Source organism: Dermacentor silvarum, chromosome 9, assembly GCF_013339745.2.
Source record: "Dermacentor silvarum isolate Dsil-2018 chromosome 9, BIME_Dsil_1.4, whole genome shotgun sequence".
NCBI lineage: Eukaryota > Metazoa > Arthropoda > Arachnida > Ixodida > Ixodidae > Dermacentor > Dermacentor silvarum.
In genome coordinates this window covers 140,091,435-140,116,158 of record NC_051162.1, presented here as the reverse complement: position 1 = coordinate 140,116,158, position 24,724 = coordinate 140,091,435, and the positions used below count along the sequence as shown (strand labels likewise).

At 49.1% G+C, this 24,724-nt stretch overlaps 2 protein-coding genes across 2 annotated transcripts in view; both read left to right on the top strand.

The window, feature by feature from the left end:
• Nucleotides 1-24,724, top strand: part of LOC125939913 (multidrug resistance-associated protein 1-like) — a 168,776-nt gene that overhangs the window by 38,834 nt on the left and 105,218 nt on the right. The gene's annotated exons all lie outside the window — the stretch shown is intronic.
• Nucleotides 1-24,724, top strand: part of LOC119463945 (multidrug resistance-associated protein 1-like) — an 81,223-nt gene that overhangs the window by 18,081 nt on the left and 38,418 nt on the right. Inside the window, 7 exon segments of the mRNA XM_049655835.1 lie at nucleotides 1,058-1,204; nucleotides 3,674-3,758; nucleotides 7,986-8,179; nucleotides 9,309-9,485; nucleotides 13,167-13,334; nucleotides 16,514-16,764; nucleotides 20,304-20,511. Of these exon segments, the coding sequence (XP_049511792.1) occupies nucleotides 1,058-1,204; nucleotides 3,674-3,758; nucleotides 7,986-8,179; nucleotides 9,309-9,485; nucleotides 13,167-13,334; nucleotides 16,514-16,764; nucleotides 20,304-20,511 (1,230 nt within the window).

Below are 24,724 nucleotides of genomic sequence, written 5' to 3'. Positions count from 1 at the left end.
GAATTAATATCTGTAATGGTGTCATCCTGAGAATTCTTTCCAAGTGGATCCGCCTTACGAACTTCATGGCTAGAATTTGTAAATTGCAATTGGGCCATAAGGTAAATATTTAAAAACCTAATTAGTGAGTTTTTTGTTAATTAGTCGATTATGCATTTCATGTTTTTGTGTGATTAATGTCCGCCTCTTCGAGTAAACCAGCTCATGAAGTGGAATGGTGCTATCTGGCACAGGCAACCTTTACACATTTTTGAAAATGTCCACTGAAACATCCGCTATATATGCATGCTCGTCGCAAAGTTAACATTCCTGGCTGCCGCTCACTTTTCACTTTCAATATGCTGCGTCCACGAAATTCAGCAGATCCCCCGACCTTTAACACTGAGCGCACGGGTCACACATGCACCGACGCACCCGAGACAACACGGCGGTGTGCCGATGGCGCGAAGAAAGTCCTCCAGTGTTCCCTAATTGCTCCCTAATAAATTGGTCAGCTAGGAAAATCTACGGATAAACCAATCTCACCACGTGCAGGTACCCCTGCGCCTGCAGAGTCCCTTCTGGATGTGGTTAAGAGCGCATGCACAGCTGCTTAGCGGGCACCTTGACGTCTGTCGTGCTCACCGCTCTCAAATGGGTTGAAGAGTAATTTCAGTTTAAGTGCTTCAGTTAAGGCTAAATGGAACAAAGTCTGGAGGCGGCCTAGCGCTGTGTCATTATTCCAGAACCAAGTAAACACCCGTCTTGTCAGCGTTCCCTGTCTTTAAATCTTTTTTGCGCTCTGCTCCGCTGTCAAGCTGACACGTACGTGACGTCACGTCCATGCGCACATGCCATTAAACCCGAAAGTACCGAGCACGCAGAGTCGAGGCACGCAAACCAAGGTGAGACATGCAAGATGCATGACGAATATTGGCTGAGGGCAAGATACCCCCCAAAGGGAGCACTTTTCGCACAGTGCAATCGAGTATTTTATTACAAGAATCTTGTGATGCATCCCTCCTTCGAAAAAACAAAACAAAAACAGGAATGCCATTTTCTTTCTTTCCGTCAACAGGTGGCACTGGTGAGCTTCGGCGTGTACATTACAGTGGACAGCCGGAATATACTGGACGCGAACAAGGCGTTCGTGTCGTTGACATTGTTCAACACTCTAAGAGTGCCGTTGGGCCTGCTACCAGGCATCGTCTCTAGCAGTGCCATGGTGAGGAGGTCGAAGTAGAGATGTGCTGAATCTGTTGCAACACCTTGAGAATAAGAATCAAATATTAGTATTATTATACAATGTTATTGCAATATCCAACATACAGGGGGTGGTCCCGGAGTCGTAGACAGAATTGGGACCTCATGTGCATGATATACCTGAAAAAGTAAAGTTAATTATGGCAACTACAGTAAAATATACAAAACTATAACTACAAGTTAGGCAGCAAATATAGAAACACAGTAGAACAAGAATTAAAACAATTGTACCGCAAGCTTAATCAGCCGCATACAGAAGAAAGCCTTGATGGAAGAAAGCTCGAATCCTAGGATAAAGATCTCCTATCCCTGTTGAAACATAAACATTACAAACTGATAATCTGTTGTTGAACAAAATATGTCTGTGGAGACACCGTTTTGACAACGTTTCAGAACGTAAGGGCCTTTGTCGCCAAATCGTTTCTTTCACCCCTCCATAAAGGTTCCTGAAGATTGTAGCTGATAACCTTACTTACTTACTGTCATCACGTGGCCATATTGTAACCCGCTGCTCATGTAATATCCCTGAGAAACACGTCTTAAAGAAATTAGGCAATGAGCATATGATGAAAGAGATTTGTCTTCTTCAGGTCAGCATAAGCCTTGACCAAGACAAGTCTCTTTGGCGAAACGTTGGCTGCCCAGACACCTCTAGTTCAACCATTGTTAATCGTTTCCAGCGTTAATCCACCTGCGAACATCTGCCTTGTTCGGAAACAGTACAAATGGGCCACAGGGAAATATAGACTGGAGCTAATTACCAGTGGACAAGAAGAGGCTGGAGCCAAAGTTCTGACTAGTAGACTCGTATTTGACAGGGTTGTATTTATCAGACTGCTTGTGTTGGCTGGGTTTATAGAGATCCATCATGTAATGCGTAGGCCAGATAACCGGTGGACCATTACAGTTACAGAATGGATACCAAGGGAGGGAAAGCGCATTCGATGAGGGCAGAAAATTAGGTGATGAAATTAGGAAATTTCCAACAAGTTGGAATCGGCTAGCGCAAGACAGGGGCAATTGAAGATGTCTGGGACTGGGCATAAAAATCGGCTGATGATGACGATGATAAAGATGATGAGCACCTCTAAGATACTACGCGGAGGACGTGTATGTCTGGATTTTCGGTCCTTTTGAACGAAAATTCACCAACTGCACTTAGAAAAAAAATCGCAGTTCTGCCGGAAAGTTGAAGCTTTGATTGCAATAGAAAATTATTAGACAGCTATACGAACTAAGGATAGTAGTTTTATAGGCCGTATAAGCTTGTAAACGTTCGCTTCTCAACTAAATTAACAAACATGGTGTCACGCGCGCACAGGCAATCATGAACACGTTTCACTCGATGACCGCAAAAATTGGCTGTCAAAACGTTGTCGTAAGGAAGAGCGACAGGAGCAGCTGCCAGCTAATTGACCTTCGTGCAGCTTTTCAAATCAATACAAACTAAGCGACGAGAATACTATGCACAGGAAGCTATCAGCCCTCGGCGCGTTTTACTGTATACCCATCGCAGATCACTTTCAAGATATATGGCCCGCGCGGCCGCGCTCAGCCGCGCCATACACAGCGACCGCAGGAGTAGAATGGTGAACTACGGCTATAAAAATAGTCATACAGTGACCATTGTTTTTTCTGGTCCGTTCACTTTAGTGTAAAAAGGTTCTAGTGCACGACGATTTCGCAAGGACAAAGTATTTGGTCCTTACAGTGAAACCAGTCTTGACAAGAAAAACGCCAGGCTCACAACAGAGGTCTAATGTATATATATATATATATACAATGTGGCCCTAAGAAGATGACGAATCCCGTTACAGAAATGTCGTTCATGACGACGGCTGCACTACGTTTTAAATTAGGGCAGTAGTTGGTTAAAGCTGAATAACTAACTATTGTGCTTTTTGAGTGGGTTGTGACAGTCAAACCAAGAAGAGGTGAAGTTTCATATCCTAACGACACAAGTATCTGTCGTGGTATGTCGCATATTGCTATCGTGTCACTGGATCAATATTTGCGTTATACTCCCAAGTGTCGTGTTGTTACAGTAAACACGCATACCCGCCTGTGCCATTTGACCAAACAATAAATTTTTCAGATTTGTAAAACACTGCATGACAATAAGAACTGGCTATAAAAAGTATTATGTCGCCTGTAGTCCTTTCTTGCATCCCAGGATGGTATTCGTGCGTTGAAAGTGGCATATAGCATTATTGTGAAAGTCGAGAACCTGTAGACACAATGGAAGCAGCTGTGTTTTGGCATGAAAAGTTGCTTGTGTCACATCAATGGCAATATCTGTTGCAAAAAAGATACCGCACAAGGCCAACGCCACCGGCTTATTTCACAGTCTTTGCCGCGCTGCTGCGACCAAAATCCTCTACGTATTTTTCTCGACGAACGCCCTCGCAATAAATTTTCTTGCTTCTTTTAGTTCATGGTTTCCCTTGGCCGTATCAATGACTACCTGCGCTCGGATGACCTGGATCCGATGGCGGTGCAGACAGACCCCAGTTCAGGTATTCTTTTCTTCATAATTGGAGTCTGTCTTTATATAGTGGCTTGCTTGAGAAGCTTTTGCCTTTTGAAAGCGAAGAGCCGGCTCGCTGACGATGTCTAATGCCTGGCGCGAAAGTGCTGAAGAAATGTTAAATCTTAACAAATGCGTAAGACACAATGGATGTCCGTCATGTCCGTCACTCGCGAGATAATAGTGAAAGTTACAGCGATTGTCATTGACAAAACATTTTGCACTCTGTAGTTTTATTTTGGCAACGTTTCCAAACCTTATCTTCTTCCTGTCTAAGTTTAATAAATTGATTGAATATTTTATTCAATGTAGGTGTCTATGTCTGTGCGACAATTGTTTAAAGAAGAAGATTACGTTGGTTCTGCTGTTTTGTATTTGCTATCTGTGACTGTGGCATGTGTTTATATTATGGACCTGAATATAATCGGCAGCAGAAAAATAATCAAATCATTTGACACTTCAATGTGTTTGTGTTCTGAGATGTTCTTAATCAAACTTAACACTCAATAGGCTAATCTTGCTTTAGACTCAAAAGCCTGTGTTCGAAGATGTATCCCGGCGTGTCGCAGCTGATTGCGCGGGAAAGGGTGAAACCAATCTTGTTTTTTCCTGCCGAGAGCAAGATCACAGCTGTTATAAGCCCTCCCTGGCCTATAGACTGGCGCAATATTTGTGTTGGGACCCCGGCCCCAGAATGCTAAATTACTGAATCGAGCACAAATTTCGATGAGGACTATCCCTGAACACAATCGTTTAAGATGTGTCACCTGTGTCTTCATACGTTGCTGAGCGGACATGTTTGCAACTGTTGATGTTTCTGTTTGAATCACTTATAATCTTGTGTGATGTAACCCCTCCTGTCTGGACCAATTCCTGGCCTGCAGTATTTTCACGTAAACTGATAAATGAACGAATAAATAAATAAATAAATAAATAAATAAATAAATAAATAAATAAATAAATAATAAATAAATAAATAAATAAATAAATAAATAAATAAATAAATAAATACACACACAAACAAGCCAGCGAGCAAGGCAAGCAAAAAAAAAAGAAAGAAGGTTGTCGTCATATATTACTGTCTTCAAGTTCCTCATATAAACATACCCCATTTTCATGAAATTCAGAGGTATAGAAGATATTTTTGTCATGTATTTGTTGACATCTCCACAAAATATATCCGCACCAAAGTGGAAAAACCGCCTGTAAAAGCAGCGTTTGCGTAGGTAGCATAGCCTTTTCATGAAAACTACTGATAGTTTAACGCTCAAGGTCCTGTATGCTACATTTCAGAATACAATTACACCGGAATGTGTCACGAGTCGTGGTCTGGGCCTAGATACGTTAACGGCTTTCGCCAAGATTGAGCAGCGGACGCAGTGACGTGGATGGGAGACGCGAATTAATTAGGAAAACGTAATTAAACAGGAAAACTGGACTGGTTTGTTATTCGTACTATACGACGTTGGTACAAGATATAGTTGTATCAGTTATACAACGTTGTACGAGAGCTGAGAATCAGAATCAAAGGTTTTATTGCACATAATATAAGTACATAGGTCTCATAGTGAAAGACTATAAGAGGGAGACCTTCTGTGAATATTTGCAAACAATAAAATAAGAATTGTTATTACGGCAAATGGCAACTTGAATACACGTGATTAAAGTACGAGCATAAAACATAATAAACAATCAAACATAGGTATGAAAGAAAATAAAGAAAAGAAAAAGATACATAAAAATATATACTAAGTCAAATTTATACGATGTGCAAGAACGCGCGCTACTCGAATTTATATGAAATAATGGCAGATTATTCTTTAACGTTAGTGGCTAAGGGGTATCCCATAGTGTAGTTGAGGCTAACTTGTGGTGAATTTTCGTTAATTTGTTCTAGGTTTAGGCAATAAATAGTTATTTTGTGAAACGAATCTTGCAAAAGCGACGTGTGGGCAGTTATCTGGTTTGTTCAGGGCTAAGTGGAGTTTTCAATTGACGAATTTGTAAAATAAAATGCCGGGGGAGTACTTTGTTTAATTTATCCAGTGGTAGTATGCTGTGATCACAAAGCAAGAAGGAAGCATTAGCTGTAGGATTGCTAATTGTGATGATTCGTGTAGCCTAATTTGGAATGTGCTGCACTGAGGACAAATGTGTGGGGCAAGTGTTACCACATGTGGAGATGTAGCAATTGAAATTACTGTGAAGAAATGCGTAATAAATTGATAGCAGGGTTTTAATACCAAAGTATGACTTGGCCTTTAAAATAATTACAATGCCGTATGACGATTTCTTCATTAGTGAATACATATGCACAGTAAATTTTAGATACTTATCCTATTTTACCCCCAGGAAGGTAGATTGTCAGGGGCAAATATTATGTCATAAGCAATATCAATAAATAGAGTGCCAGTAATGTACTTATTGCGTGAGGAAATTATAATAAAATTAGACTTCTTAGTGTTAGTACTTCGACCATTACTCCGGCAGCAGTTCAATACATTGGTCGCGTGTATTAATTTTGTATAACAGTAAGTCTATACATTTACCTGCACTTAGTATTGTAGTGTCGTCAGAATAGAGTATGCAGTTAGATGACCTTGGGCACAAGAACAGGTCATTTATAAAGGCTAAGAATAAGGGAGGATCAAGAATACAGCCTTGCGGTACACTGATATTAGCCATTTTAGGTAATGATAAGCACCAGATATGTGTACCGATTGTTCTTTATCACGTAGTTAACCGCGGAGTAAAGTTAAAGCTGGGCTGGTTATTATGCGAAAGCCTTAGTTGACTCATGGGTAAAAAATTGACCGTCCGGCATTAGGGCACAAAAATTCCATGGCACCACAATTAATCGCACCGAAATTGGTGGTTGCACCACTGACGGTCGAACCCCCAACCGTTGGTGGCAATTAAGGCACAGTTAATCAAGAGAGAGTTAATTAGGGCACTCGAACCACGACCTTTCGTGGGAGTCAAAGCCTCGACCTTTCATTCGAGTCGAACCCACGACACTTGGTGTTAAATAAGGCGACGTTAATTAAGGGACAATTATTAAGATATAGTTAATTAAGGCACTCGAACCCACGACCTTTGGCGGAAGAAAACAAGTAATAGGAAGTAACAAGGCATTCGAATGAGAATGTCAAGTAATTTAATGAATGTCTCGTGAGCGCGCAGGACATTTGCCTTCATATTCTTTAACGTATGCTAAAGTGGCTGTTATCTTCTCCATAAGATTCTAACCTCTCAAACCTCTGAAACAAATACTGTGAACTATGAATCGAAAGCCTTTGAAAGGTCGATGAATAACACAGCAACAACACTACCAACGTCTATTGCAGTTTTAATGTCGTCTGTTAAAGATATTAATGCTAGCGCAGTTGAAGACCCTGGTCGAAAACCAAATTGTTTTGAAAAAAGAATGTTACATTTTGTCAAATAATCAGTCAAACAAGTAACCATAGTTTCTTCGATATGTTTGCAGAAGAAGAAAAGTATGGAAATGTGACGATAGTTTGAGGGGAGGCATTTAACGCCTTTCTTAAAAATAGGAATTGGCTTGGCTCTTTCTAATGTAAGCGGGACAAGGGCCGTTTCAACTATTAGGTTGATGATGTGTGAAAACGTCTCACGCATTAAATGGGTTAATAATTTCATGTGAACAGAGTGAAAGCCGTCCTCTCGTGTCTTTCATGTTATTGATGACAGTGTATACTTGTTCGGGTGAAACAGGGTAACGATAGACACGGAAAAGACCTAGAAAAAAATCATAGGACGCGCACTGGACGGCGAGTGAGTAGTTGCAGATGTAGCGTTCGGCCTGTGATTTTTGTTTACCTGTCGCCTGTGTAACGCAGCTTATTAGAAATATTGCCAACGAACACGGGCACAAATATATTGTTTCGATCTCTGTAGTAACGTGTTTATAAAACACAAAGTCTTTCTTAGAAACCGATCCTGTGGCGTTGCCGCCACAGGATCGCCTTCAACGTGGTCACCATCGAGCTGCCGTTGTCACAATCACGTAAGCTCCCGACCCACAGACATAACTAGACTATTTACACAAACACGCTGGTCCACGTGATATCGCTTTGCGGAACCCCATAAAATCCTAGATGGCCAGGTAGCTGCAAAATGTTTCGAAGAACATCGATTCCAACTGTACATGGGATCTGCAGGATTTTTCTTCTGTTTTTGCATCCGCTTGCAGAAGAGGCCGTGAAGGTGAAAGACGCCTCGTTCGCCTGGTCTCGAGGTAGCTCAGCAACACTGAAAAACATCACTGTGAGCGTGCCCAAAGGGTCACTCGTCGCCATCGTGGGTTCGGTCGGATCGGGCAAGTCGTCGTTACTTGCTGCCTGCCTCGGAGACATGGTGAAGCTCAACGGATCTGTCACTCTCTGCGTAAGCACAACATTCGCCACAATTACAGTCGAACCTTGACACAACGAACAAGAATGAAGCAAATTGTCGATTACAAAAAGGTAAACCTAAAATGTTTATCGCTGACCACAGGAGGCAACAAATTGTATGCTTATAACAAATATTAGATATAACGAATATATCTTAATGTCGGATGACGTTTCTCTGTGCTAGGGAATCACCTAGCCTGAGTGACTGCAGGGCCGGATGGCGTCCTCGTGTTTTCGGTGTTAAAAAACGTGCCTTGATTGATCGGGTTACGAGTCGCTATAATTGATATTTGAACACTTTCTACAAACCTATCAAGGTGGTTTGGAAACTTCTACTTTGGAAAGCCTAATATAGTGCCGATTAAGCTAGAAGCGGCCTTGCATACTCTGCGTTAAGATTACAGTATGAAGAGATTGACTTGTGTAGGTTATGTAACGTCCAGAACTGATAACCGCTAGTCTAATTGAGTGAGGGAATGTGTGAAAAGGCAAGGGATATGCAGTAGGTATTGACTTAGAATAACATGAAGTGATGACTTCAGGGTGTTTAAAGGTAGGCGATGGCGTAAGCAGAAGCAGGATCGGGCTAACCAGAGATAGCTAGGAGAGGTGTGCATCCTGCAGTGGACTTAAATTGGCTAATAATTATGTTGGTCGTACTAACGCTCTTTCTCTTTGACAACCTGGACATAATTCCCGTGTGTTAATTGCTACATATTAGTGGCATTATTGAAGCTTCCTTTCTTGCTAGAAGTGACTTGGCTTCATTCGTTGGATAGCTATCAAGGCAGTGTTAGTTTCCACGGGTTCCGTCTTTGGCTAGCCCTAACGTCTAGAAAGAGCCAATAATCTCCACAAATCTTATGTATCACAATTTGAGGCCATACGTTCATGTGGGATGCTGTATGAAGTGTTACACCCACTTTAAATTACTGAATGTGGAATATTTGGTCATGCGGTTTGTCTCTCTAATACGGTTTCGCACCGCGCGCAAATGGCGTCAGGAAAAACTGGTGATACGAGCTTTTTTAAGTTTTATTCGTACCTGGTCGCGAGGCAAAGTCATCTAGATGCAATACCGTGCAAACGTCAGTACGTTGGCACTGGTTCCGTCCTCCCAGGGTTCCATAGCCTACTCACCTCAGCAGGCGTGGATCCAGAATGACAGCGTCAAAAACAACATCCTCTTCGGCCACGAATACGACAAGGCCCGCTACAACCAGGTGGTGGAGGCGAGCGCCCTGGAGCCAGACCTGGCGGTCTTACCAGCGGGCGACGACACTGAAGTCGGTGAGAAGGTAAGTTCTAAACCCGAATAAGGCAGGCGTAAGGAGCAGCTCATTGAGTGGGAAAGGCGAGGTTCGCAAACAAAATAGGTACCGTAAGCATGACGATGAGTCCTATGGTGGGCATGGCAGCCGTGTAAACAAACGAAAAAAAAATTAACGAACGTGCTAAGCGTCCAGAAACTGAATCCACACTTTGGTGATAGCACGCAGCGCAGAGAGTTGTTATACCAAGGTGAAATAGCAGTCAAGGGTACTATCACACAAACGACAGTCCGGAAGACAAAAGACAACCTGCAAGTATTTCTGGGCGTCATTCAAATGTCTGACGCTATGAGGTTCTTATTTCCTCTTGTTTAAAAAAAGCGCACTGCAACAAAATGTTGAACCACACAAACAGCCTAGTTTCAGATAGCCTAGCTAATGTCTAGCTAACGTAAGCCAAGCTGTCTAAGAAAAAAAAAAGAATAAAAGACACGGATACAAGATACGATTATAAGACCTACGGCGTTCGGTCATCAGGACACCGAGGTGTTAAAACTGAATCTTACACAGTGTTTCTTAAATCTTTTTTTCTTTTCGTCGAACACATTTTTTAACTGAAGACGTACTGGTGTGCTAGTTGGTTAATCATGATGGATTATGGCACCGCACTTCGAAACAAGGACCTAACAGAGTGAACAAACACAGGGGACAGTTGCAGTACAGAGTACTTGTTCAACCTGTTACGCCTTATTTCAATGTGCGCTGCCATATTCCAGCTTTGCTAACAGCAGCTGGAGCCCCCTATAGAGTAGTCATCGTGCAAAACACTAGGCTTGAAGTCCGACATAATCAGTCACGCAAGCAAATGTAGGCATCCTTTATGCCAACACGGTGAAACAAAATTTGGAGGACGCTTAAGCTTCGCTAAAGAGTGGAACGCGATAACATTGAAAGATCCCTGACTGCTTGTCATGCTTCCCGGCAACTGCAGCTTTCTTTTTTCTCCACGTTGTCGCCGCGTGCCGCTGATGACGATGATGATTTATTGGCATCCCCTTTGAAACGGGGCGGCGACAAATAGTCACCTAGTCTGCTTGATTTAATCAGGTATACTATACATGTTCTTTATCTAGCATTTTTGTACATCTCTCATTATTATTTTTCTTTTTCAAAAATTTACCTTGTGCCGCTGCCTATGATTTTAAGAGATCAGGTCGTATCCATATTTTCCCTGCTTTTTTTCCACCAGTACTCCAATCGTCTCTTGCTGATTTCTACGGCTGATCTGTTTATGTTTCCTTCCACTTTGAAACCAAGCGCTTCCGGGAGTTGCACGTTACCTACGGTTCTCGCTGGGTGGATCCCGTCGCATTCCATCAGGATGTGCTGAGTGGTTTCTGGATCTTTACTGCAACATGCACATGTCTCATCTAGTTCCGAATATTTGTTCCGATATGTTTTCGTCCTTAGGCAACCGGGTCGAGCCTCAAATAGCAAGGCACTGCCCTTTGTGTTATCGTACAGATTTTCCCTTCTAATTTCTTTCTTCTCATTCTTGTAAATCTCCACTGTCCTTTTTGTTTCCATTCTTTGCATCCAATTCACGGTCTCTATTTCTCTCACTTTCTTTCTGATGACTCCTGGTTGTCTATTTGCAGTTTCGACTATCCTGTACTTGGTTGCCAACTTCCTTGACCTCTTCCTCCATTTTGTGTCCACGCTTTTCATGTAGAGATACTTGTGCACTTTAGCCACCCATTTATTTTCATCCATGTTCCTGAGCCTTTCTTCAAAACTAATTTTGCTCTGTGCTTCTCTGACTTCAAAAGAGGCCCAACCCATGTCACCCTGCACTGCCTCATTTGTGATATTACCGTGGGCTCCCAAGGCCAACCGGCCTACTCATCTTTGGTTAACTTCCAAACCCGCCAATATATCAGATTTTAAGCATATAATGGCATTTGCGAATGTTAGCGCTGGCACCATTACTCCTTTCCAGATTCCACGCACCACCTCATACTTATTTTGGCCCCACAGTGCTCTGTGTTTCATTATTGCTGCCATTCCGCTTCCCCTTTATTTTCAGATTATCTTGGTGGTTGTTTGAGTAATTCTTTCGGCTGCGGGAGGCTATGGGTTCGATTCCCACCGCCGCCGGGCACCCACTGGTTCAAATGGGTACAAGCGTGCCCCGGCCTGGCGTTCGGCTTTCTTCTGGGGTGATGCGCTTGGGAAAGGAGCCTGCGCCCTGAATTTCCGTCGAAACCAACGTGAGCACGGACAAAAAGTGATGTCTGGGCCGCTCCCATGGCGGTCATTTCCCATGTGGCGCCCCAAGCACCTATTGAGGTGGGGGCGCCTTCGGGTTGAGGTCAAACACCTCTTTCCAAGCGTTGAGGTCCCATAATGGCCGAGCACCAGGCCGGGAGCGCGCTTGTACCCATTTTACCGGTAGGTACCCGGCGGCAGCACTTGCCTCCCACAGCCGCGGCGGATGCTCGTCTACAAGGCCGTCTGTGGTTGGACAAGAGGCGCCCAGAGACAAGAGCTGACACCTCTATTGGGCCCTCTTTCGAGATGTGAGCCCCCACGACAGCCGAGCACCAGGCCAGGGGACATCTCTACCCATTAGAAAAACCGGTGGGTTCCCGGCGGCACCGGGATTTGAGCTCGGTACCTCCCGCATACGAGGCGGATGCTCTACCTCTAGGCCATCGCTGCGGTGGCCTAGCGGTAGAGTGCTAGTGCTAGGCCATCACCGCAGCGATGGCCTAGCGGTAGAGCATCCGCCTCGTATGCGGGAGGTACCGAGTTCAAATCCCGGTGCCGCCGGGAACCCACCGGTTTTTCTCACGAGGGTTCCTCACGAGGGTTTCGACAGGAATTCAGGGCGCAGGCTCCTTCCCAAGCGTATCACCCCTGAAGAAAGCCGAACGCCAGACCGGGGTACGCTTGTACCCATTTGAACCAGTGGGTGCCCGGCGGCGGTGGGAATCGAACCCACAACCTCCCGCAGCCGAGGCGGGCGCTCTTCCACGAGGCCGCTGCCGAGGAGGCGAGCGCCATCTGGATGATGTCTCTGCAAGGAGCCTACCGGGTAGCGCCGCTGTATGAATGGTAGAAATGCTGGAAAAGGTGTTTGTGTTTATGTTTTCGCGTAACAGAATTATGTTTTCTCGTATATTCAAATTGCAATCCGACGCTATCATGTCTGTAGGTTGTGTTTAAGTCGTACTTAACGATTTTTGTGACGCATTTTTCTTTGAGAAATTCAATTAGTTCACTAACGTCTAACGCGGAAGGCCTGCATGGTCGGGGTTGTTCGGGATGATTTTCTCGGCTGCCGACGTCGAAGCCAATGCCGACACCGACGCCGGATTTTCTGCGACACGGGGCCCTTAACGATATCGCGTTCAGATGCCGCCGTTAGCGGTCACCGTCAGGGCTGTGTGACCCAGGACGCGTGGCTCCTCTGCATGACCTCTGAGATCAGGCGGCGCCCGCGGCCGCCGACAGCAAGCTGCAAAATCTCGGAGATGGCATAGTCGAATGTGCTAAACACCAAGCGCACAGGTCTTATGTTTATGCGCTATGTAATGGTTGCTAATAAAAAAATTGACTATTACCAGCCGAGCCGCTTTGTCGAGAGTAACACGATTGTTCTGTACGTGATCTGCTCCCTTCACCCACACTTTTTTTCACAAACAGGGTATTAACCTGAGTGGCGGCCAGAAACAGCGCATCAGCATCGCCAGAGCCGCGTACAGCGGCCGCGACATCTGCCTCTTCGACGACCCGCTCAGTGCCGTCGACTCGCACGTGGGCAAGCACATCTTCGACAGGGTCATCGGCCCCAAGGGCATGCTCCGGGACCAAGTAAGGGCGATGCTTAACACCGTGCTGCTGGCGCACTAAAAAACGCTTTCATATCTCGGTGCAACGGGGAAGGTAGGCGGTGATGATGACGTTTGGTGACAACGACGTTGACTGGACGGCATCGGGCATGGTAGCTCACAGTATCCGGAGGCGGAGTTATTTACAGCGAAGCAGTATATGTCTAGGTTCCCGCGGATCGCGTCCGCGGACAAAATGACGCGTAGAACAATTTTCAGTGGCGGATATATATCGGTTTATATTTAAAGTGCCTTAGCCAGGTGAGCATGCCAGCGCCACCTGGCGCCACGCCTCTCAAGCTCGTGCGATGTCCATTCCGGCGCTGTACGCATGTGCGAACGCCATTTCGACGAACAATATAGGAACGCACATGCGCATTGCGCCGGAAGTGATGTCGCACGAGCTTGAGAGGCGCGGCGCCAGGTGGCGCTGGCATGCATTTCGGCACGCACTTGCAGGGAGTCCGTTACTTTCGCTCACGACTGTACAACGCCATTCACGCCAAGCGTGTAATCTGGATACAAGAGGTTCGGCAACAACATAGAAAACAGACAAAATCGGCTACATGAATTGAGAATGTTCGGATGCATGCAAGCATGTTTTGCGCGGAGCGATCATGTGTAACATTGGTTAGCCGGTGAAAAGCCGTCACCAGAGAACGATAAACAAATACACGTGTTACTATGAAGTCTCCCTCTTGCTATCACTGTCAGTTCTTCGCCCCCCCCCCCCCCTTCGGGCGAAACTGCCAACTTTCCTTAACAGGGAAGCAATGTTGCAACAATCGTTGGCTAACTTTGTCAAATACGTCAACTTGGTTTTTCAGTGGTTATCTGCAGTGATGTGCTTCGGGAATGGGCGTTCCTGTAGCTCGACATTTTTTTTCGAAAGATAATTAAAACAGTTTTGTTACCACATACAACAATATTTATTGCCGATTGGCCATATAAATAGCCGCCTTGAACATTAAGCTTTAAAATTCTAACGCTGCATATTTTCCATAGAGTCTAGCTAATAATGATTTCAAGCCTGAAGCTCCCTATTTGCAAATAAACTGTGGACACATGCCACTGTACTCAGTTACAACCAAGTGACTACTGTATCGGAGATCCTTGCGTGATGACAAAATAATGCAAAAGCACCGTCTATGACAATAACAACACACAACAAACGGTGAGTGTGCAGTCCCGCTGCATGTGCATTGCGCAAATTCGCAGTAGCAGGCTCTTTTAAACGACGGAAACTATACCGCGTCGTGTAACACTTCTATAAAGTATGACAATACTCTGCGAAGCTCTTTTTCAAACGACTGACACATAAAAGTGCGGTTTACCTACAGAGAATGCCCCTACGAAGTGCATACGGCTGATTCGTTGCCTGCATTTCGGCATAGCTTGGGAGTCGTTCATAAAAATGAAAAACATGCATGAGATTACAGTTGTGAATTTTGCTGTGGATATACATAAACATTGAGCGAGATACCATGTTGCATGGGATGCAAGTAAACACCCTTGTATGCATCTTTTTTTAAAGCTTAAAAAAATCACCGACGATTACGATACTCCCTAATGCGAATTTTGAGCGCAGTGGTTTTGGTGTTTTCAATTCGGGATATATTGTGGCAAAGCATTTGATATTGAACGACAGGGTCCTCTCGGCGGCGACGGTGAGCCTTTGCTCGGGCAGCTCGTTTAGCACCCTGGTCGCCGCCGCGAGGCACTCGGCTTTCCGCCTCACTCTTTCGCCATACTCTCCTCCTCCGCTTTCCTTCTCATGTTTCCGCATGCACCCTCCTCCACCGCTTCTCTCCTAGCACTCTCTTCGCTCTCGCCGTCTTTCATCGGCCGCTGCGCTCCGTGTTTGCTCTTTCATCCTTCGCTGAGCTCGTATGCTCCGTTACGCCGAGGGACGCCGAGGACGCCCAAACCGAGGGGTCAACGCAGAAACGGGCGCCTAAGAGCTGCGCTCTAAGAAGTTTATTCAAATATCAAATGTACACAAGTAAAAGAAATGAACGAGCCAAAGGAAAAAACCGAACTTGTCTGCTTGAACGACATTATTTCATCTTCATTCGTTTTATAGAATTTAATACCACTTGTCCGAAGCCTCGCTCCACATAAATGCCGACACATGCGTTGGATTTGTGAAAATTTTCGATATGTGTCGCACTTCTCCGTGCATTCATTTCTCTTCAATACTCTTCCCGCTACAAGCATAATGCATCGCCTTCGTCGTCCTTACAAAGAAAGCTAACAGCTACGGGCGACGACGCTGTGTTCACGTCATCCGCTATAGCTGCTAGCACGCAAACTTAAGCAAGCTTCGTGTCATTTAGAGTCTAGCATTTAGTTGGATGTGTGTGTGTGTGTTTTTTTACTTGTGAGAAACAATGGACGAAAAGAAATATACGTTATTGAGTTACGTCTATTGCCTTTGACATAGCCTAAGTGATTTTTTTATACCGATAGCAATTATATAGACACGCCAGGCGGATTGCCGCCGTCGGCGTCACCGTGACCTTCCGTATAAAGTCCAAGTGCGATAACATCGTCGCCGCGCGGCGTATGCTGTATGTGCGAGTGAAAGCGTACGAGGGGGAGCCGCGGGTGCTGGCTCAATCTCGCGCGCACAAAGGAGGAAGGCGGGGAAGTAGCGCGCCGACTTCCATCGTGCGCAAGGCATCGCGGGGTGGGGGGGGGGGGGGTGAGGAGGGGTTAGGTAGCAGGGGCGTTATACTCCGGTGGCCGCTACGTGTGGCGCGGCCGCACGGGACCTATCTTGAAAGCGATCTGCGATAGGGACAGAGTGCGCTGAGTGCTGATATCTTCGTGCGCGCTGTGTTCTTGCCGCTTAGTTTGTGGTGAAGTGAGAGGCAGCGCAAAGGTCAGTTCGATGGCTGCCACCGCGCTTCCTCACTCCAGCGTTTTGACAGCGGGTGCACGCGGTCACCGAGTCAGATGTTGATATTTGCTTGCGCGCGCGTGACACCATGCTTGTTAATTTAGTTAGCAAGCGAATGTTTACAAGTTTATCCGGTTGATATTGCTTTGTATAGCTGTGTATCAATTTGCTATAGCAATCGATGGTTCGCCTTTCGGGCGAAACAGCAGCTTGTTTTAATGTCTTGCATGTATGTTCTATTTTCGTTGTTCGCCGAACAGACACGCATACTGGTAACTCACCGGCTTTCCGTACTCCCGGAAGTGGACACTGTGGTCGTGATGCGAGACGGGACCATTTCGGACTACGGAAGTTTCCAGGAACTGCTTTCCCGGGGCGGTGCCTTCTCCGAGTTCCTGACGCAGTTTATCGTGGAGAGAGAGCAGACCGAGCAAGGCATATCGGATGTAGATGCGGAGCTCTTCAGCGTCGTCGCGTCGAAGGTCTCGTTGTCTCAACCGGAACTTGTCCGGTAGGTCTGTTGGGCCGTACACTTTGTGATACCTCGGTTCTGGTGGCGATGTCTAACAATGAAGCTGTTAGTGCTGCCAGTATCTTTCCTCACTTGCGCAACATACCCGCGGAAAAACTCGCCAACCACTAACGAACAAAAAGAAGCGTCTCTGCCTCTGAAAAGCAGAAGGTCTGATAGGGTTGAAAGCTTGCAGAAATACGGGCAGCGTGGCTTGCAAATTGGAAATGAAATAACCGAAAGCTGAGTTTATTGTAGAACGGAGAAGACAATATACAAAATTCAGGGGATATCAAGCATTTGTGGGCATCGGTGATAAACAAAGCTTTTTTTTTGAAGTTTACTGAAATGCCTTCTCACTTCTTCACTGTATGTTGCAGTATGACTTGGTAATTGCAAATGAAATAAAACAAAGCTAAGTTTTTTGTTGAATGGAGAAGACATAAAGAATATGTCGATGTCACACATTTGTGGACATCGGTGATAAACAAAGCTTTTTTTTGAAGTTTACTGAAATGCCTTCTCTTCAGTTGAATGTATGTTGCTCAACGTTGTTTGTTCATTGCACGCCTTGGTCCGATTTTCTTCACTTAACTTTCTCCACACGGGCCCGCGTCTGTTACCGGCTACTCTACTCGCCTCTTCTTCTGCATGTTTATTCGGGAAAACTGCCTGGTAGCATATAGTCAGTACCACATGCCCAGTTTCAGATACCCAGTGACCCAAGTTTTTTATTCAGGCACATGCGCAGTGGTCCAAGTTCTATAACTGACAAGACTGCAGCAGCCAGCACGCACAAAGTGTGTAGCAGAGGCAGAGAATTCTTCATTAAAAAAGAAAGAAAAGAAAACATTTCTAATTGAAATGATAACGCACACACTGAAACGTTTCATCAACGTTTCTGCAATAGAACTAACTACAGCATAGGAGCGAAAATAGTCTAAGTATGCTATTCCAATGCTCTTCCTTTTCGAGCTCATTCAATAGTCTAGGTGGCGCGCCTCCTACAATATCAGCGCAATCGGCTGGTGGTGAGCAGTGGAATAACAAAAAAAGGAATAAAATCGAGGCAAAGAAAACTTACATTAAACCGGCCCAAAATGCGACTTCGAACGATGGAGTTATGACTTCAAAGAACAGACAGAAGAATATGTAGAGATGTAATTAGTTAATTAGCGGAACAAAAAAATGGACTCAGCTTCTAGTTGTGTACCGCTGGGATCACAGAGAAGCTGAAACAGCAACCGAATGAAAGCTAGAAGTCCAATGAAAACTAATGCAACACACGCACGCCAGTTTCCGGTTGACCTGTACTTAGTGTTATCAAATGTCGCCACTCTCATGTCATATAGTTGATTTTTTGGGCGATGTTTGAATGAACTTGGAAACAGTAATAGTACAAAAATAACGAAGATAAGGAGACTTGCACAGTAGCTGGGCTATGAACGAGCTTCCGTAAGTCTCGTACGTGGCGTTACCTGGCGTTATCTTTCGAGAGGGAGCAGTCAATTTGTCGCTCCACAAAACAAAAACAAAAAAAAACGCAAGTTCGAATTAGTCCTGCATGTCATTTACGTGTGTAAGATTAAATGACAGCGTTAATTTTGAGAGCCATTTTCTCGACAAGCTCTAATTGGGGTAGTGTGGTAGATATTACGAAATACTGCACTGTCAACGCGCCAGATTGAAATAATTTGCGATGTACGTAAAAACGTAATAAGGTGAACATTTGATTTAAATCTCGAATGCTCGCACAAAGATCTTTGTTGTACAAACGGTTAGATAAATTTTATTGCGATAGCAATTATATGGACACTCCAAAGCGGATTTCTGCCGTCGGCGTCGCCGTCATCGTCGCCGTCGCCGTGAGGTTCCGTATGACGTCAACGGCGATGAAATCGTCGCCGAGCTCCGGACGCTGTATGTGCAACTCAAAGGGCGCGAGGGACGCGCGCTTTCATGGCGAGCAAACCCACGTCGGAGAGCAAACGCGCGTCCTGCGCCGATAAGTGGTTCTTGAGGGAAAGGGAAAGGTTGGCGCTATTGAAGGGCTGCAGAATTAAGCGTCTCTTTCCTCCTTTACAATCACCATATATATAGAGAGCAAACGCGACTTCTTCCGTCGAGCGAAAGACCGTGGGGGGGATGGGAGGGAGGGAGGGGAGGTGACGTTTAGCTGCGGCACCAAATGCGCATTTATATAAAAAAGTTGTCGCAGTTTCACCTGAAAGGTGAAGCATCAATTGCGATAGCAAATTTGTAGAGAGCTATACGGAGTAATGATAGTAGCTTTATCAGCTGTATAAACTTGGACATGCAGCAGCACCGGCAACACGCAGAACTGTTGTCGACGCCGTCGGCGTTTTGCCCACGTTCGCACAAAATGCGTGCGGCGTTGGTGACTGTTGCCAGAGCCTCTGATATAAATAGGTACTTGGTGCCGCAGCTAAACGTCCCCTCCCTTCCCTCCCCCTCCCCCCCCCCACGGCCTTTCGTGCGTCAGAAGAAGGCGCGTTTGCTCTACATATATGGTGATTGTAAAGGAGGAAAGAGACGCCTACTTCTGCATCCCTTAAGGGAGCACGGCACAGAACGCGCGTTTGTTCTCCGCCGTGCATTCACTCCCCGTGAAAGCGCGCGTCCCTCGCGCCCTTTCACTCGCACATACAGCGTTCGGCAGCGCGCGGCGACGATTTCATCTCCATTGACGTCATACGGAACCTCACGGCGACGGCGACGGCAACGGCGACGGCGACGCCGACGGCAGAAATCTGCTTTGGAGTGTCCATATAATTGCTATCGCAATAAAACGTTGCGAGGCGAGAAGGTGGGTAAGATTTCCGACGCTGCTCGACGAGTGTCCCATTCTGATCTCGTCGAAAACCTCCGAGCCGCACCCAGAGGCACCAGCAACAGTCACCAACGCCGCGCGCGTTCGGTGCGAACGCGGGCAAAAGGCCGACCGCGTCGGCCTTTTGCCGACAACAGCAGCACCAGCAACGCGCCGACAACAGTTCGGCGCGTTGCTGGTGCTGCTGCATGTCCAAGTTTATACAGCTGATAAAACTACTATCCTTACTCCGTATAGCTCCCTACTAATCGGGTGAAACTGCGACAAATTTTTTATCGTATGTCAGCAGCAACACAACCATTTCTTCACCAGACTCTACAAAGAGCAAATATCACCAAATATGAGTCTGCTATATTTTCAGGTTGCACTCCTACCCTTTAGAAGTGTCAGCCAATCGATCTTCAAATGCTACAAGCCTCATCAAAATCTGTGCAGTGGTTGCCGAGAAAAACAATTTCTCTGTTCTCATGTATTCAAACAGGAGCTCCCGAGCCAAAGTTTGCTCTTAACAGCAACAACAGCAACTCGTCATGTTGGCGAGATTATTATGGCTCCTGTTTTAAGAATTAGGCTGCTCCTTGTGCTACAGTTAATTTACTTTGCTGATTTTACACTTCCACTGCTGTACACTGTTTGTTTATTAGTGGTGGCTGGATACGGGAGAGCGACTGTACATTTCTACGCACAGTGAAGCAAGCGCCACTGATAGGGTCAAGGCTGACGACCGGGACGGTCAAGAGAGCGTGCTCCGTCGTAGGAAAGACCCGCGCAAAAGCAATGGACGCGAGACATCGAGTGGCGACGGCGCGAGCGGCGTGGAGCAGAACAAGCAGCCGTCTACCGGCGGGGCGTCCAAGGCGAAGCTCACCGAGGTAGAGACGGCGCAAGTGGGATCGGTAAGCGTAGCAACCTGATCACTTAGCACCTTTGCATTTATGTCATTTCGTTTAAGGAAGAAGCACTGGTTTGCTATTCCACATCGCCTTTTTTATTGCGATATCAATTATATGGACACTCCCGGCGTGGTTCTGCCGTAGCCGTCGCCGTCGGTTTCTGTATAAAGTCCACGGGCGATAAAATCGTAGCCTGATGATAAGTGGTTCTTGAGGGAAAGGGAAAGGTTGGCGCTGTCTTCTGCAGCCCTTGAGGGAGCACGGCTCAGCGCCAACGGGGAGGGGTAAGTGGGAGCGAAAGAAGGGATAGAGTGGAGTCGCCATGGCTGGGCGAAGCAAAACCGGCAGGCATAGGCGGCACGTATCAGGCCGAGATGGAAGGCCTTGGTGTGCTGCAGAGTCTGCAGGGGTGTTGTGCCAGGCCGGTCAGGCCCGGGGTGGGGTGGGAGGACGTGAGGCCTTCCCGCTTGTAGAAATGTCCTTAGAGGCGTGCGGAGAGCCCTGACGAGTCAAGGAACTTCACGACGCCTCGAAGTGCAGAAAGGTGGTGTCGGCCGGGGAAGAGGAGATCTTCCTCCTTGCCAGAGGGGAGGCCCAGGCGGCGGAACTCCTGCAGGAGTGGGCCCCGCTGCTGGAGGTACGCCGGGCAGGCCAGCAGGAGATGTTCGATCGTCTCCGGCTCCCCGCAGGAGCTGCAGGCCGGGGACGTCGTTCGTCCCAGTCGGTAGCTGCGTGCTGCCGTCCAGCTGCAGCCGATGCGGAGCCGGAGAAGGAGCGAGGTCTCCCTGCGAGCCAGGCCTCGCTGGGGGAGTGGTCGTGGGGGGCATCCCAGTGCCACCCGTTTGTCTGGGTGGTGGGTCGCCAGGTGTCGCCGCAGCCTCAGTCCTGTGAAGTCGCCCTCCATCACGGCCCGACTGAGGGGCACAGTGGTGTGGTGGGCGTCCTTCGCCAGGGTGTCGGCTGCCTCGTTGCCCGGGATCCCTACGTGGGCGGGGATCCAGTGCAGGGACACCGGGTGGCCTGCGTCCTGCAGCGCTGTCAGCCGGGTAGACAGCAGTGCGACTCCAAGGCTGGCGCTTTCTGGCCTCTGCAGGCCGAGGAGGGCTGCCTTGGAGTCGCAGAGGATGGCCGCTGGTACCCCAGGAAGCTCCTCGGAGAGTAGGTCGACGGCCAGGTGGAGGCCGGCCACCTCCGCTGCAGTCGAGCTGGCGTGTCTGGGCAGTCGACACTGCCTGCTCTTCTGCAGGGCTGGTGCCGTGCAGGCCGCCGTGGCAGAGCCGGTGTCCGGTACCACCGAACCGTCGACGTACACCAGGAGGTGGTCTCCGAGGGTCTCGTCCAGGAGGCAGGCGGCCGTCTGCTGCAGGGCGCAAGCGGGCGAGCGCCTCTTCGAAATCCCGGGCAGCTCCGTGGCGATGGGGACAGGAGGCCTCTGCGGTGGGGGCAGCTGTACCGCATTCGGCGGTGGGTTGCCAACCACCTCCTCGTAGAGGCGGCACAGCTGACCCATCCTTGAGGAAGGCCGGGACTGGAGGCGACGCAGCAGGCCTCTGCCATCAGGAGCATGGTGGAGGCGGTCGACGTGCCTCAGCCCCTGCTGCAGGAAGAGGAGCGACAGGGGCCATGCTCCAGTCTCCGCAAAGGTAGCGGCAATCTGGGAGCTCCGGGGGACGCCCAGGCAGAGTCGGATGGCCGCCCGGTGCTGCAGCTCCAACTTTTCGAGGCGGCGTGGCGGCAGCGCCACCAGCGGGAGGGCGTACCGCAGGCGTGATGTGGCCGCCGCCTCGTAGAGCCGCAGGGCCCACTTCACCGAGCAGCCCTCTCCATGGGCAAGGAGCTGCGACACGGCCTTGCGGACCCTGATGGTCTGGGTCTGCATGGCCCCGACTGCCTGTAGCCAGGTTAGCCGGTGGTCGATGCGCAGCCCAAGGTACGACACAGTCGTACTCCATGGGATGCGCACGCCTTCCAGCTGCAGCCGGGGAGCTGAGCGCCGTGCCGCTGCTCTCGGGTGGACGAGGAGGGCCACCGTCTTCCCCGTCGAAACCGAGAGTCCGATGCTTCCCAGGTAGGCGGCCGTGGTGTCCAGGGCTCTCTGGAGGGCCAGGCACACGTGGCGGCTTGACTGCGGCGGTCCCCGCACCCACAGGGCGATGTCATCCGCGTAGATGGAGCACTCCACCTTGTAGTGAGGGTCGGTCGGCAGTGCAGCAGGCAACCGGGCCAGGGCGAGGTTGAAGAGAAACGGGCTCACCACTGACCCTTGTGGTACGCCTGCTGCGACCGGACGGGGAGTGCTCCTTGCATGGCCCACGCGGACCCTGAGGGTGCGGTCGTTCAGGAACGATGACAGGAACCGCCGCAGGTTGCCGCCAATGCCCAGGAGGTCCAGAGCCTGCTGGACGACCGCATGTGGGAGGCCATCGAACGCCCCCTTGACGTCGTTGAGGAGGAGCATGGCGAGGTCTCCGCTGGCCCTGGCGTCCTCCAGGGTGGAGACGACGTCTGCGATGGAGTCCGCAGTGCACCTTCGGCGCCGGAAGCCTGTCTGCTGGTCCGCGAGGAACCCGCAGGCGCGGGCCACCCATTCGAGCCGTGCCAGAGCAATGGCCTCCATCACCTTGCAGGCAGCGGAGGTGAGAGAGACCGGTCGGTATGAGGACAGCTCGTTAGCCGGCTTATTGCTCTTCAGAATGGGGGCCACGATGGCTGTGCGCCAGGCCTCCGGCACCTGTCCTGACCACCAGATGTTGTTGTAGCAGTCGAGCAGGCGTCGTTGCTCACTGGTGGCCAGGTTGCGGAGCATCTGGAGTGTCACTCCGTCTGCTCCCGGTGCACTGCGACGCTTGCCCCTCCTCAGGGCCGTCTGCAGCTCGTGGAGAGTCAGTGGGTCCTGGCAGATGGTCGCGATCTGGCTGGTCGCCCACTCCGGATGCAGCTCCAGCAGGCAGGTAGGCGGGTTGGCAGGGGGAAGTCCGACCGGCAGGATGGCCGCAGCGAGGGCAGCCGGGGGGGCGAAGTGGTCCGCTAGCAACTCCGCCAGGGCCGCCTCGCTGATGCCCAGCGAGATAGCCACCGCGAGGACGGGGTGGCGGTTGACCTTCCTGCCGGTCAGGGACTTTAGGAGGCGCCAGGCCAGGGGGCCCTTGGAGCAGTTCTCGATGGTGGCGCAGAGGCTCCCCCAGCTCTGGCTCCTTCTGCGCCTGGCCTGTCGTCTGCAGCGGGCATCCGCTCTCCTGTATTCGGTCCAGTGCTCTGCACTGCCCATCCGGATTGCTCGGCGCTCCACGCGTCGCCTGGACGCACGGAGGTTGAGCAGGAGCAGATCCGGGGCAGGAGTATCGGGCAGAGCAGAGCACTGGACTGTGGCTGCCTGGGCGCACTCCATGATGGCACTCAGGAGGTCACAGCCATCTTCCAACTCACTGCAGCGCTTCCTGAACAGGGACCAGTCTGTGACGTGGTATGTTCGTGACCTCGGCCTTCTCCCACACCCGGGGGTGATCAAGATGGGGAAGTGATCAGATCCCCAAGTGTCGGGAGTTGTAGCCCAGTCATAGGAGCGCTGCTCGGTGGTAAGGGAGAGGTCGATGGCTGTGCTCACCCCACGGCGGACGTACGTGGGTCCTCCTTTGTTGAGTACCACCAGGCCTGCTCGGCTGATGGCGTTGCAGAGGTCCCTGCCTCGGCGGGTGCACCTGCGGCTGCCCCAGTTGGTGTGGTGGGCGTTGAAGTCACCGCACAGGACTGCATGTCCGCCGAGGCGTGCTGCAAGCCGCACCAGGCTGGAGGGGTCCCACTGTTGTCCAGGACGAACGTAGACGCTCGCCACGGTCGTGTCCTGTCTGTCAAGGCGTACCGTGACAGGACAGCACTCCATGGCGCCGCCCACGACGTCCGAGACTGGGGTCACCGAGTGGGCCAGGCAGCTGCGGACGTAGATGGCAGTCCTCGGCTTCCCCTTCTTGTGGGCACCCTCCAGGCAGGGAGCGTCCGTGCAGCTCTGCGTCGAGCAGGTGGTGGCGCCAGAGTAGCCCGTGTATCCCGGCAGCCGCAGGTCCTCGGCCACAGTGTACACCTCCTGCAGTGCGAGGACGTCGAAATCACACCGCAGGAGGTGCGCGCACAGCTCTGCATGCCGCCGCCGCAGTGAGTTGATGTTCCATTGGAGAACACTCGGGCTGCGACGGCATTTCCCAGCTGTGGTGGTGAGGGA